Source organism: Microtus ochrogaster, chromosome 24, assembly GCF_000317375.1.
Source record: "Microtus ochrogaster isolate Prairie Vole_2 chromosome 24, MicOch1.0, whole genome shotgun sequence".
In the NCBI taxonomy this organism is placed as follows: domain Eukaryota; kingdom Metazoa; phylum Chordata; class Mammalia; order Rodentia; family Cricetidae; genus Microtus; species Microtus ochrogaster.
The window spans coordinates 4070779-4083982 of record NC_022024.1 but is presented as its reverse complement, the minus strand read 5'-3'; the positions used below and the strand labels follow the sequence as shown (position 1 = coordinate 4083982).

The following is a 13204-nucleotide window of genomic DNA, read 5'->3' as shown; positions in this document are numbered from 1 at the left end:
GAGGTCTGGTGCCCTCTTCTGGCCTTCAGGCATACATGCAGGAAGAATATTGTATACATAATAAATAAATAAAAATAAAATAAAAGGGCATTGAGCCAACTTGTACAAAACCTTAAGTCTGAGTGAATATGAACGTCATCTCTGTGAATTTGAGACGTGTGGACACACAGAGGCCTCCATCACAATTTCCTGTATCTTGTGTTTGTTGCTGAAGTGGGTGGAATGAATCACCTCCGAGAGAATGGCATTGTGCACCGTGACATCAAGCCGGGCAATATCATGCGTGTCATAGGGGAGGATGGACAGTCTGTGTACAAACTCACAGACTTCGGTGCCGCTAGAGAACTGGAGGACGATGAGCAGTTTGTGTCTCTGTATGGCACAGAAGAGTACTTGGTAAGTCACATATTACTAGAAATTTCATTTTAATGGCATGATAGATGTATTACACATGGGGTGATTGGTCACAGTCTGTAAAATAGTATGTCATTTTTATGACAAAAGATTCCATTTTCTGTTCAGATGAGTATGGTGTAAAAGAAGGGAACTAAGAAATGCTTTCTAAGTATACTGTCATTTTCTCTTGGACAGTCTCAGAGGCTGTTCTAGTTGTAGTAACTCACAGCTTTGATCCCAGCACTTAAGAGGCAGAAGAAAGAGAATGGGTACAAGTTCAAGGCCAGCCAGGTCTGCATACAACATTCCAGGACATCCATGGCTGTCTAATGAAGCCTTGTCTCAGAACAAAAAAGCCAGCAAAAAAAACCTCTTAGTTGTTTTATAGCTATATACTAATACAATGCACCTGGAGTTTGGGGGGGCGTTGTTTTATTAACTATGTGACTTGGCATTTTGCCTGCATGTATATCTATGTGAAGGTATCATTTCCCTGGAATTGAAGTTACAGACATTCATGAGCCGCCATGTGGGCGATGGCAATTTAACCCGGCTTTGGAAGAGTGGCCAGGCTCTGAACTGCTGAGCCATCCCTCCTGCCCCAATACAATGGATTTATATTAAAAACAAAGGCATCTGAAGACTTGAGAAACATCTGGCCAGGCAGGGCCCAGTTTGGGCTCAGTGCACTGAGGACTGGGCAGTTTTGCTTTGGTGGGAAGTAACAACTGAGTAATTGCTGAAAAGGAGCATGGGACACTTTAGGGTGGTTAAGTTTTAAATTTTCATTACATTTATTTATGGGGTGGGGCATGCGTGTGCTGTGACACCCCTGTAGAAGTCAGGACAGCTGTAGTAGTCACTGCTCCCTTTCACCATGTTGGTCCCAGGGACTGAAGTCAGGGGTCGTCAGGGTTGGTTACAGCTACCTTTACCCACTGAGCCATCTCACCAGCCCAGGATTTATTAAATTTCTTATTTGTTCTGAGGGCCAGGGTCTGATGTAACAAAGGGGCTCTCAATCTTGATATGTAGCTGAGGCTGGCCTTTCTGAGAGCTGGGATTACAAGTGTGGGCCACTACACCCATGCAGAGCTGTGTTGGCAATGGTGTTGGTGTGTGTGTGTGTGTACATATGTGTATGTGTGCATATGTGTAAACATGCTCATGCACACACACATGCTTTCATGGTTTTATATGTATGAGCAGGTAGTGGGTATAGGCAGAGACAGGAGGACAACCTGACATGTCATCCTCAAGAATACCATGCATCTCCTTAGAGACAGGGTTTCACTGTCCTGGAGTCTGTCAATTAGCTGATGCTAACGGGCCTAGAGCCTGTGCCTCTCCTCCAGCTCTGGGATTACGAACACATACCACCTTGCCTAGCATTTATGTTATTATTTGTTTGATTAGGTTTCTTAAATGGAAGGTATTTCTATAAACAGAGACATGATCCAGTAAAGAGGGGAATACTGATGCATAAATAAAGGGATAATAGTCAGTAAGCATTGATTTCTGGAATTGGTGAGATCACATGATGGCATAGCCCAAACGCAAAGTTAGCCTTCGATAGGAGTGAGTTTTTTGTAACTGAACAAGAGGCCTGACAGCTGCACAGGCTCACTCAGTGAGTCAGTGTTTGGAAGGGCCTAACAGAGTGGTGATCTGATTATAGCAGCTTTCTCCAACTACGGACTGAGGTTATGAAATTTGAGGATCAAACAAAATGGTATCAGGAGTTTAAGATAAGAGGGTAAGTTATGTATAGCCTGTTACCTTCCTTTCCCCTCAGAGGTTTGAGGGGTTCACCCCGGTGTGCTTGTGGAGATCAGAGGTCAAGGGTAAGTGTCTGTTTTTGAGATGGTCTCTTGCTGGACCAGGACCCCAACAACTGGCTAGATTGACTGGTCAGCAAGACCCAAGGTCCTCCTACATCCACTCCCCACCTCGGGGCTCCAGGCAGGTTCCACCATGCCAGCTTTTTACACGGCCTTTGCTGTGAATCTGAACTAGGTCCTCGTGCATATAAGACATAAGTTCATAACGTTTCTGTTTTAGCATCCTGACATGTATGAGAGAGCCGTACTAAGAAAAGATCATCAGAAGAAGTACGGGGCTACAGTTGATCTCTGGAGTATTGGAGTGACATTTTACCATGCAGCTACCGGATCGCTGCCATTTAGACCATTTGAGGGGCCTCGCAGGAATAAGGAAGTGATGTAAGTGCTTGTTCCATCCAAAGGGAGACATAATTTTTAATTATCTTGTTTCTCCATAAGTTTGAGGAAATGAAATTGAAAATGGCTTTTTCTAATACTTGATGCTACCCAGATTTTACTAAGAATGCAGCCTTCTAAGAGTGTTGGCATAGTTATCTAAATCATGTTTAAATGTCTACAAAGTAAACCTAGTATCTAGTCTTGGGTTCGGTGTTACCTCCATGTCCCTGAGATTTACTTTAGCACGCTTCATTTCTTTAGTCCACTTTGTGTTTGTCACTTTTTCTCCATGCAGCTGAAAAAAATAATACCAATATAATTCTTAGAGAAAAACAACCAAAGAAATTTTTTTTAATTAATTTTATTTTTTTAATTTCGTGTGCATTGGTGTTTTGCTTTAATGTATGTCTGTGTGAGTTTGTCAGATTCCCTGGAACTAGAGTTACAGACAGTTATAAGCTGCCATGTGGTTGCTGGGAATTAAACCCATGTCCTCTGGAAAAGAAGCCAGTGCTCCTAACCTGTGAGCCATCTCTGTAGCCCCAGAACCAAGGAAATTTAATTCCAACCTTCCATTGAACTGATTGACTATCTTAAATATGACATTTTTTTTTTTTGGAACTGCAGATGGATTAAATATGACATTTTGGCAGTAATTTTGTCACAGGTTTCATCCAGAGATAAAGCTGGTAGTGTAGTATACAGTTTAAAATTTTTATTTTATGTGTGTAAGTGTTGAAGATTGAAGAGGCCAGAAGATTGCCTGGAACTGAAGTTAAAATGGTTGTGAACTGTTGCGTGTTGCTGGAATCTAAACCCAGATCCTCTGGAAGAGCAGTCAGTGCTCTTAACTGCTGAGCCATCTCTCCAGTCCCTTAGCATTGTATGCATTTATATGCTGCCATATTATTGGAAAAATGAGCAATGCACAGTCACTAATAGTAAACAAAGAAAAAAGAAAAAGAAAAGGTAGAGAAATTTCTGGAGTGAAATTTATTATGTAATTCGTCTGTACACTGTGTGTGTTTGGGTCTCTATTGCTGTGGTAAAACTCCAGAACCGAAAGCAGTTTGGGGAGGGAAGGGTTTATTTCATCTTACAGCTTGTAGTCCATCAACCCAGGAAGTCAGGGCAACAACGCAAGACAGGATCCTGGAGGCAGGAGCTAATGCAGAGGCCATGGAGGGGTGCTGCTCACTGGCTTTCTCCTTCTGGCTTGTTCAGTCTGCTTTCCTTAACCCTTCAGGACCACCCGCCTAGGATTGACACCACCCCAGTGAGCTAGGCCTCCTTTGTTAATTGTTAACCAAGAAAATGCCTTGCAGATTTGCCTGTAGGCCAGTGTTACAGAAAGGCATTTTCTGTTAAGATTTCCTCTATCCAGATGTCAAGGTTTGTGTCAAGTTGACAAGAAACAACCAACACACTGTGCTTCACTTCATTTTAAAAGAAATTGTCAAAGCCATTCTGCCGCATCCCTGAGTGTTGGAATTGTGTGTATAGCCACCATCCCAGCTTACCCACGTGCATGTGATTCAAAGTAATCACAGCTGTAAAATTAGAGTCTTCATCTCAGAAAATTGGGGAAGAAGCATGTTCTTCCTTTTGTTGTCTTAAGGAAGTAAATAAAACAAGCTCGGATAATACGGTGCTTCTGCTAAAGCTTGCACATTTGTATGCACGCTAGTGAGCTACAACATGTGCGTTTGTGCATTGAGAAACGTCCGATAATTGCACTAAGATGTTGCAGTGCCCGCCTGAGCCTGCTTTACAACAGTGCCCTTTTTACTAAAACCCTCCTTTAGCAAAGGCCAGGTCTCCTTTCGTTTTCTCCTTAAATGTAAGTTGTCCTGACACGTACACACGTCTATGTTCACAGATACATTTTAAAGCAGTGACAACTTTAGCTGTTCTAAAAGTGGATGAAATAAATTAAAGTCTGCTGCTTGTAAGAAAGGAAACATGATTCACAAGCCACCCAAAAACTCTGCATGATCACTCTGTGGGCACCTGTACAATACTGGGATATCTCTGTTTGTATAGAACACACCTCTGTGCGAGCACTGATAGCGATATTTAGTGTTACCTTGGCATCATTAATGACCGTCCGACTGTATCGGTGAGTGGTACACTCCTCCCGGCACAGCAATGGTACCTTGGCATCATTAATGACCGTCCGACTGTATCAGTGAGTGGTACACTCCTCCCAGTACAGCTGCATTGCACCTGCATCAAATTTGCACATGATTAAGGTTCACATGTGAATCTTGTAAAGATTAAGCTCTTGAAGAATTTGCACACCTTAGCAATGCTGTCATTAATTCTCCTCACTGCTCTTATGCATTAACTTCACATCTCCATTTATTCCTCCAGAGCTGGACCCAGCACATGTGAACACACCTTATTTTTCACAAATTATTTGGTTTTTTTGAGACAGGGTTTCTCTTTGTAGCTATGGCTGTTGTCCTAGAACTCGCTCTGTAGACCAGGCTTGCCTCAAACTCAGAGATCTGCCTGCCTCTGTCTCCTGAATGCTGGGGTTAAAGGTGTTTGCCACCATTGCCTGGCTAATTTCTTTATTTTAAAACGTTTCTTGAGGCAGAAGTTAAGGCTGCTTCTGTAGAGAAAGCAGTAGTCTGCATCTGTCTTACTGGTTGGGTCTAGTTTTTAAAAAATACATTGGTGTGCCCAGAGCACATTTATTTAGATGATAAACTAAAACTGATCAGACAGAATACTGTTGACTGTAAGAAGGTACTGCCAATTGATGCTGGATGCTTTCGTTCGGATACAGGTGTTCTTAAGAGCACAGCATGGCGGAGACTGAGAGTCCTGCTGCCCTGACTTAACCACATCTCCCTGTCTCCAGCTTCCCCAGCCAGCCTGGCTGTTGCACATGTTTATATCACTCTCATCAGCTTGGCTTTTCATTTCATGCATCTGTTCCTACGTGTGTGTTACTTTTTGACTATGAAGAGGGTTTTTCTGATACTGTGCTATGTATAGTTTTAGCTCCCTCTTAAAAAAAAGTAATTCCATGACTCATTTTGCAGTAATATTATAGTCTGCTTGGCTGTAATTATATGATTAAAAAAGATTAGGATTTATTTTATAGTCTAGAGATTTCAGTGATAAAGCTTTTTTGTGTTGCTCGTTTTTCAGATGGAAAAAATTAATGTTTTTTGTTGTGAACATAAATGCTGTTCACTCCGGGCTCCCAAATGAAAATTTGTTATGACATAGAGATAGTATCCCTACAACCACCATTCCACTTTAGTCAGTCCGAGTCACAGGGTTTTGCTTGTCCGTCAGTCCCACAGTCTGCTCTCGCAAGCACTCGATGTGCAGCAGAGGACACAGTGCATCACGACCTGCTTATCTTACTCTGCTGCTCCTCCCAAGGTACAAAATCATCACTGGAAAGCCTTCTGGTGCCATATCTGGAGTACAGAAAGCAGAAAATGGGCCAATTGACTGGAGCGGAGACATGCCTGTTTCTTGTAGTCTTTCTCGGTAAGTGTACCTAATTCTTAACCTTTGACATCTTGTGTTTAATCTTTTGGTTGCCTAAAAGTCACAAATACATTCAAATATTTAAGCATATTTTTAGTGCTGGCTTTCTTTCTGTTGGTTTGTTTTTTGAGGGAGGGTCTTGCTATGTAGCCCAGGCTAGCCTTGAACTCCGTATGTAGCCCAGACTGGTAATCCTCCTGCCTCAATGTCCCACATGCAGGGGTAACGGGCAGGGACTCTCCCACTGTTGGCTCTTTAGTTTTTAGTGGAGTTTTATTTTGATTTTTTTAATTTGCATTTGGGGGTGATGTAAACATTCTGAACTTTGGGGATAATTTCCTGACGATAGAAGGCATGTGTTCTTAAGATTGGCTCTCACTTGTCTTGAAATTCTTTGCAATGTAGGGCTCATACAAAGGACTTTGATACTGATGACCACGAATAGTGGTGTAACTAGGAGTAAGATTTTCCTGGTGGTGGTGGTGCACTCAGTGGCGGCACAAATCTTTAATCCGAGCACTCGGGAGGCAGAGGCTGGCAGATCTCTGTGAGTTCGAGGCCAGCCTGATCTACAGAGTAAGTTCCAGGGCAGCTAGTGCTACACAGAGAAATCCTATCTTGAAAAACCAAAACAGGGAAAAGGTGAAACCAAAAAAAAAAAAAAAAAAAAAAAACCACCAAGTTTAATATTCTCCTTACTTTGAAAAAGTATTCAGGTTTAAAAAATAAGTATTTCTGGGCTGGCCATAGTGAGATGAACCTTTAATCCTAACACTTGGGAGACAGAGGCAGGAGGGTCTTTGTGAGTCCCAGGACAACCATAGAATAGCTCAAAAAAATACCAGAAAAGGGCTGGAGAGATGGCTCAGTGGTTAGGAGCTTTACCTGCTCTTCTAGAGGTCCTGAGTTCAATTCCCAACAACCACATGGTGGCTCACAACCATCTGCAGTGAGACTTGATGCCCTCTTCTGGCCTGCAGAGATACATGCAGGCAGAATACTGTATACATAATAAATAAATAATTTTTAAAAAATAACAAAAAAAAGAAAAATAAGCATATATAGTGCTTTTTCCAGCATTTCAGATGTTTACAGGATCTTACATAATTGATCAGTCAGAACTCTATTATATTGTCAGATTGCAATGTGGTAGCACACTTATAAACTCAGCACTCAGGAAGCAGAAGCAAGAGCATCAGCACAGGTTCAAAGCTAGCCTGGGCTACATAGTTCTAGGATGGCCAGAACTGCATAGCAGTGAGTCCCTGACTCAAAAAAAAGTTTCAAACTAACTAAAAATACTGGGTAGTAGTTCCTGTCTGTGACCCCGTGGGGTTTGAGGCCATCCTGGGCTACATAATGAGTTTCAGGGTACCCTGAACTACACAGTGAGACTACCTCAACTGCCCCATCCCCAACTCCTGGGGAGGGAGCAATACCCTAAGTTTCATTATTTTACTTTTTTGGAAAACATTTTCTGAAAGTAAACTCGTGTAACTAGATTTGCCAAAAGACATGTGCTGTGTTGGAGAGTACAGCTTTACAGACACAGCGATTCGTGTTATAGTCGGTGGCAGAACATTACACTGACGGGACCTCGGGGAGCCTGGCAGAATGTAACAGGCTCAGGCGGGGTCCTGTGCTAGTTGTTGGTATATTGCTGAGTCAGTGCTGTCGTGGTCTGAGCTACAGACAGACGGCTGATTTCTGGACTAAAGCAAACCTCATCCACAGCAGCTGTTAGCATAGAAGTCTTTCATCAGAATTACTAGGCTTGAAAAGGTGCTTTTCGTGATTTTTGTTTATGTCAAATGGTAAAGATTTTAAGTACCTCAAGGGAGCAGTGAAGACCTCTAAGGAAAAGAGCTAACCATTCTTCTAACTGTCAGGACTGGAGGGAGATGGGGGAGGGGGAGCGGACACCGAGACCACAGAACAACACGTGACTAAACATTCAAATCCACAAGCCTCTGGAGACCACTCTTATTCAAACCACCACGCAATTCCTTGATTTGTGTTTTCTTTGTATCTTGTGGCACTGTGCTGTGGCTCTCTCCAGGTAACTTTGTAAATACTGTTGTAGGGGTCTTCAGACACTGCTTACCCCAGTTCTTGCAAACATCCTTGAAGCTGACCAAGAGAAGTGCTGGGGTTTTGACCAGTTCTTCGCAGAGACTAGTGATGTCCTTCACCGAATGATAATCCACGTTTTCTCGCTGCAGCAGATGACAGCACATAAGATTTATATTCATAGCTATAATACGTAAGTGCTTCTGTGTTCTTCTCCCGTATGTGTTGTGTAACATGATAAACATCTCGGCCAGGACAACAAATGGAAAAGATGCCCTGCCGTCATCAGAGCACCCATGTCTCGGGAAAACTGACTTTAAATGCTTAGTGAGTTCCTGAGATGCCCTGCCGTCATCAGAGCACCCATGTCTCGGGAAAACTGACTTTAAATGCTCAGTGAATTCCTGAGATGCCCTGCCGTCATCAGAGCACCCATGTCTCGGGAAAACTGACTTTAAATGCTCAGTGAATTCCTGGTCACTGATCGGAAATAAACCCTTTTACTTTTTTCTTAATACACAGATAAGTTTTACTGTGTACTTACAGAGCTTAATCTATGACTTCTTTCAAGTACCGTGTACTGGTAAAAATGAGCTGCTTTATTGACAGTATACCTTCTTTAAAAACAAGAGTGCTGGACGGTGGTGGTGAACGCCTTTAATACCAGCACTTGGGAGGCAGAGGCTGTTGAATCTCTTGTGAGTTCAAAGCCAGCCTGGTCCTTAAAGTGAGTTCCAGGACAGCCAGGGCTGTTACACAGAGAAACCGTGTCTCTAAAACAAAAACAGCCTAAGTTTTAAATATAATGGAATTTCTAAATTTAGTATAGCTTAATTTACATAATTAGCATGAAAACTATGGATACTGAAGAAATAGTCAACATTTGTTTTGCATAAATAAAAATACCAGGTGATATTTTAAAAACTTATCTAATAAGATTACACATGACTAAATATTCACCTGAGTGTAAAACTTGGGAAGGAGTTAGATGGATTGTATCAAAGTAACCATAGGTAGTGGTGGCAGCTTACTGTGTTGCATGGTGCTGCCATTGAGTCCAGCCCTCTGCTGAGTTACGTCTTACAACCACTTGTGAATTCTACAGGGATGTCAGAGTAGGATCAAGAAGCTGTGTGGGCATTCTTGGGAGATATGGGCAGGAGGATCACCACAAGTTCAAAGCCAGCCTGGTCCACATAGACAGCTCTGGGCCAACCAGTGTTATATAGTGAGACCTCGCCTCAAAACACAGCCCCCCTCCCCCAAATTAAGAATCAGATTCATACTTTGTGCCTTAGTCTGTTCAACAAAATTTATATAACAGTCTTGCTATCTCAAAATCCATGAAAAGGGGTCTGAAGAGTTGGCTCAATAGTTAAGAGCACTGAAGAGGACTAGGTTTGATTTCCAGTACCCACGTGGTGACTCACAGTTGTCTGTAACCCTTAATTCCAGGGGTGGGAAATGTTTGCTTATCCTGCATGAGGCCCTGACTTCAACCACAAGCACCAAAAACTGAAAATAAAAAGAATATAGTTTGCATAAAATATTCAGATATTAATAACCTAATAACTAGATCTAATACAACATAAACAAAATATAACCTTAGATTATTTTGTCATATTCTGGTTCTTTATAGCCTGAATCAACTGACATCTTTGTTGTGGACTTGCACTTGAGTTTAAAACAGCACCCAAGTCAGCAGCTTCAGGCAGAGCCACATCTCACTGTTGGCCGCCTTTGAGCGTGTGGACCTATTCAAGGGGACTTTGCCTTTTCCCCGAAAACATGATTTTGAAAATACTCTAATTTCTTAGAATGTTTAACAAAAGTTTTATAGTTGTGTTTCAGGTCCTGTTCTTGGCTCTGCATATTTATGTCACTTGATCTTCAATATAAAGAGACATGATAGGGTCAGATTTTATGGAGTTCCCATTTTAGTACGTCTTTAGTGTCCACATTAACAAGCGAGGGCTTAGAAGACGTGTTCAGTCGTAGAACACTTGCAGAGGAGTGTTGCTGACATGCAGGTTTGACCTCCAATTCCATCAGCATCTGTCATCCTTTCTTAACTTCCCCACACAGTGCTGCTGTATTCCATGAACTGGTATATAAGCAAACTAAAATTAATTCTGCAAATCAAGAACTTATCTATGAAGGACGACGCTTAGTCCTAGAACTTGGAAGACTAGCCCAGCATTTCCCTAAAACCACAGAGGAGAACCCTATCTTTGTCGTAAGCCGGGAACCCCTAAGTACCATAGGACTGAAATACGAGAAAAGTAAGTTGTGATCTTTGTCATGTCCTCACTGGCCACTAAATCAAACGTCTGTCACTGGAAAACTGATGTTCATTTTTATAAAATTGATACTGATTTTAACGTAAACTATAAATATTAAAATTTCATAAATTAGTTTATAAAGATTGCAAAATTGAAAAGCCTCATAATTTTTCTTCTATTTTGCCTCAGCATTTTGTTTTGTGGAGTGTTAGTTTGTCATGCTTTACTGTAAGTGTTTGTAGTGTTTGGTAACTCCCAAAATAACATTCCTATCATAAAGTTCAGAAAGTATGTACTCTATCCAGTGTATGTAGGACATTCTGCCATTCTTTAGAATTTAAGAAAAAATTAGATCGAAATCTTCGAAATTTTTTAAATTGTTTGTCCTACTGGTGGGGAAAAAGGACTTATCCAGAATTTTGAATCCATGTTGAGTTCATATTAATATTAAACTTCAATATTAAGTTTAGATTGAAAGACAGTGTAGAGTTCATTGGGTTAGAATATATTTAAGAAACAAAAAAAAAATGAGGCTTGGGGCTAGAGAGATGGCTCAAAGGTTAAGAGCACTGACTGCTCTTGCAGAGGTTTCTGAGTTCAAGTCCCAGCAACCACAGGTGGCTCAGAGCCATCTATCATGAGATCTGGTGCCCTCTTCTAGCCTGCAGCAAACATGCAGGCATAATGCTGCATACATAATAAAATAAATAAATAAATCTTTTTTAAAGAATGAGGCTGGCGAGATGGCTCAGTGGGTAAAGGTGCTTATCCTGGAAGCCTGACACCTGAGTTCAATCCCAGAGCCCATGCGAAGGTGGGAGGAGAGAACCAACTCCATACAGTTGTTCCATGACATCTACATTATGCCATAGCATGTATGCACATAATAAAAAGGAAGGGATAAAACACTTAAAAAATATTTGAGGTTAACTGGGCAGTGGCGGCACACACCTTTAATCCCAGCACTCTGAAGGCAGAGGCCAGTGGATCTCTGTGAGTTCAAGGCCAGCCTACAGAGTGAGTCTACAGAGTGAGTTCTAGTACAGGCTCCAAAACTACACAGAGAAACCTGTCTCAAAAAACCAAGAAAGAAAAAAGAAACATTGGAGGTGGCTGTGAGGAAATGAGCATTCTAAGTGCGCGAGGAGGGCTGGAATCTGTTCCACACTATCACCTTGAGTCAAGGTCTCTCACTGAATCTGGACCGCTCCTTTGTTTTTGTTTTTTTTTTTTGTTGTTGTTGTTGTTGTTTCTAGGCTGGCTGACCAGCAAACTCTGGGAATCTGCCCCTGTGTACCTCCTCAGTGCTAGGGTCACAGGCTCAACCAGCCACTCCCAGCTTTTTACTTGAATGCTGGATCTGAACTTAGGGCTCACTATTGCACATCAAGTTCACAATTGCACATCAAGTTCTCTTACTCTTACCCACTGAGTCATCTCCCAGCCTTCCTTTTTCTTTTTTTTTTTTTTTTCTCTGTAGCTTTGGAGCCTGTCCTGGAACTAGCTCTTGTAGACCAGGTTGGCCTCGAACTCACAGAGATCTGCCTGCCTCTGTCTCCCAAGTGCTGGGATTAAAGGCGTGCGCCACCACTGCCCGGCCCAGCCTTTCTTTTAAAGCTAGGAAAAGTGCCTTAGAAGATTGACTCCTGTGTGTTTAATTTAGACATTCTGCTTGCCATAGAAAGAATAAAATCGTGTATCCACACATATTTGTTTCTAATTGAAGTTTTTTACTTCATATTTCAGTTTCCCTACCTAAAGTGCATCCACGTTATGATTTAGATGGTGATGCTAGCATGGCCAAGGTCAGTATCTTGTTGAGTTACCAGTAGTGGAAATAAGAATGATATTGTGTTCTGTGTGCCTTAGGAAATATTTAAAGTGTTATCCAGTCCGCATGGTTTTACAGTCTAACTCAGGAAGAGGAAATTCTCTCCATTAAAACATGCTTATATAATGTCAAGAATTGAAATATTTATTACAGTTACATATGTCTAGCTTTTAGACAGTGGTAATTTATTTACCTGATGGAAATATGAAAGCCTTTGGAATATGGAAATATGGCTGCTTTTGTGTGACAGTTTCTCTAGCCTTGTCCACTCTCAGCACCAAACCCTACCTTCCTTTCTCGTCAGGCAGTGACGGGCGTCGTGTGTTACGCCTGTAGAATTGCCAGTACCTTGCTGCTCTATCAGGAATTAATGCGGAAGGGGATACGGTGGTTGATGTAAGTAACAGACTGCAATCTGAAATGCGTCCTTCCCACTGACCTCATTAACCTGGCCGTGCCGCCTCACTGACCGCTGCCACTGCAGCAGCTAGGGTCACAGCTTGATTCTGCTGCACCACGTTTGCCTCACGCTGTTTGTAGAACAGTCGGCATTATTTCTGTTAAGACCTCCAGGGTAAACAGTCTGAGTTTCAAACCCACACAGCTCCGTGTAAAGTGTATAGTCCTCCTTCAAAGACCTAGACACGGGTTCATTTGCTCTCTTGGGCGACATTGACATTGACATAATTAAAGCAGTGATAATTTGTGCATTTCATATGCGCAAGTCAGGGCCTTGCAGTGTGGCACAGAGTGATGCAGCCATCCCTACTGAGCTTAGACCATTGCATCACCTCAGAAATGCTCAGCAGCTTTTACCCCCACCTTCCAACCTTAGACCATTGCATCACCTCAGAAGTGCCCAGTAGCTCTTACCCCACCCTCCAACCTTA

At 42.1% G+C, this 13204-nt stretch overlaps 1 protein-coding gene across 1 annotated transcript in view; it reads left to right on the top strand.

Annotated features, from left to right (window-relative positions):
- The window catches only part of Tbk1 (TANK binding kinase 1), a 39512-nt gene that overhangs the window by 13853 nt on the left and 12455 nt on the right, over positions 1-13204 (top strand). Inside the window, 7 exon segments of the mRNA XM_026784545.1 lie at positions 215-396; positions 2458-2618; positions 6021-6131; positions 8215-8394; positions 10287-10483; positions 12230-12288; positions 12619-12710. Of these exon segments, the coding sequence (XP_026640346.1) occupies positions 215-396; positions 2458-2618; positions 6021-6131; positions 8215-8394; positions 10287-10483; positions 12230-12288; positions 12619-12710 (982 nt within the window).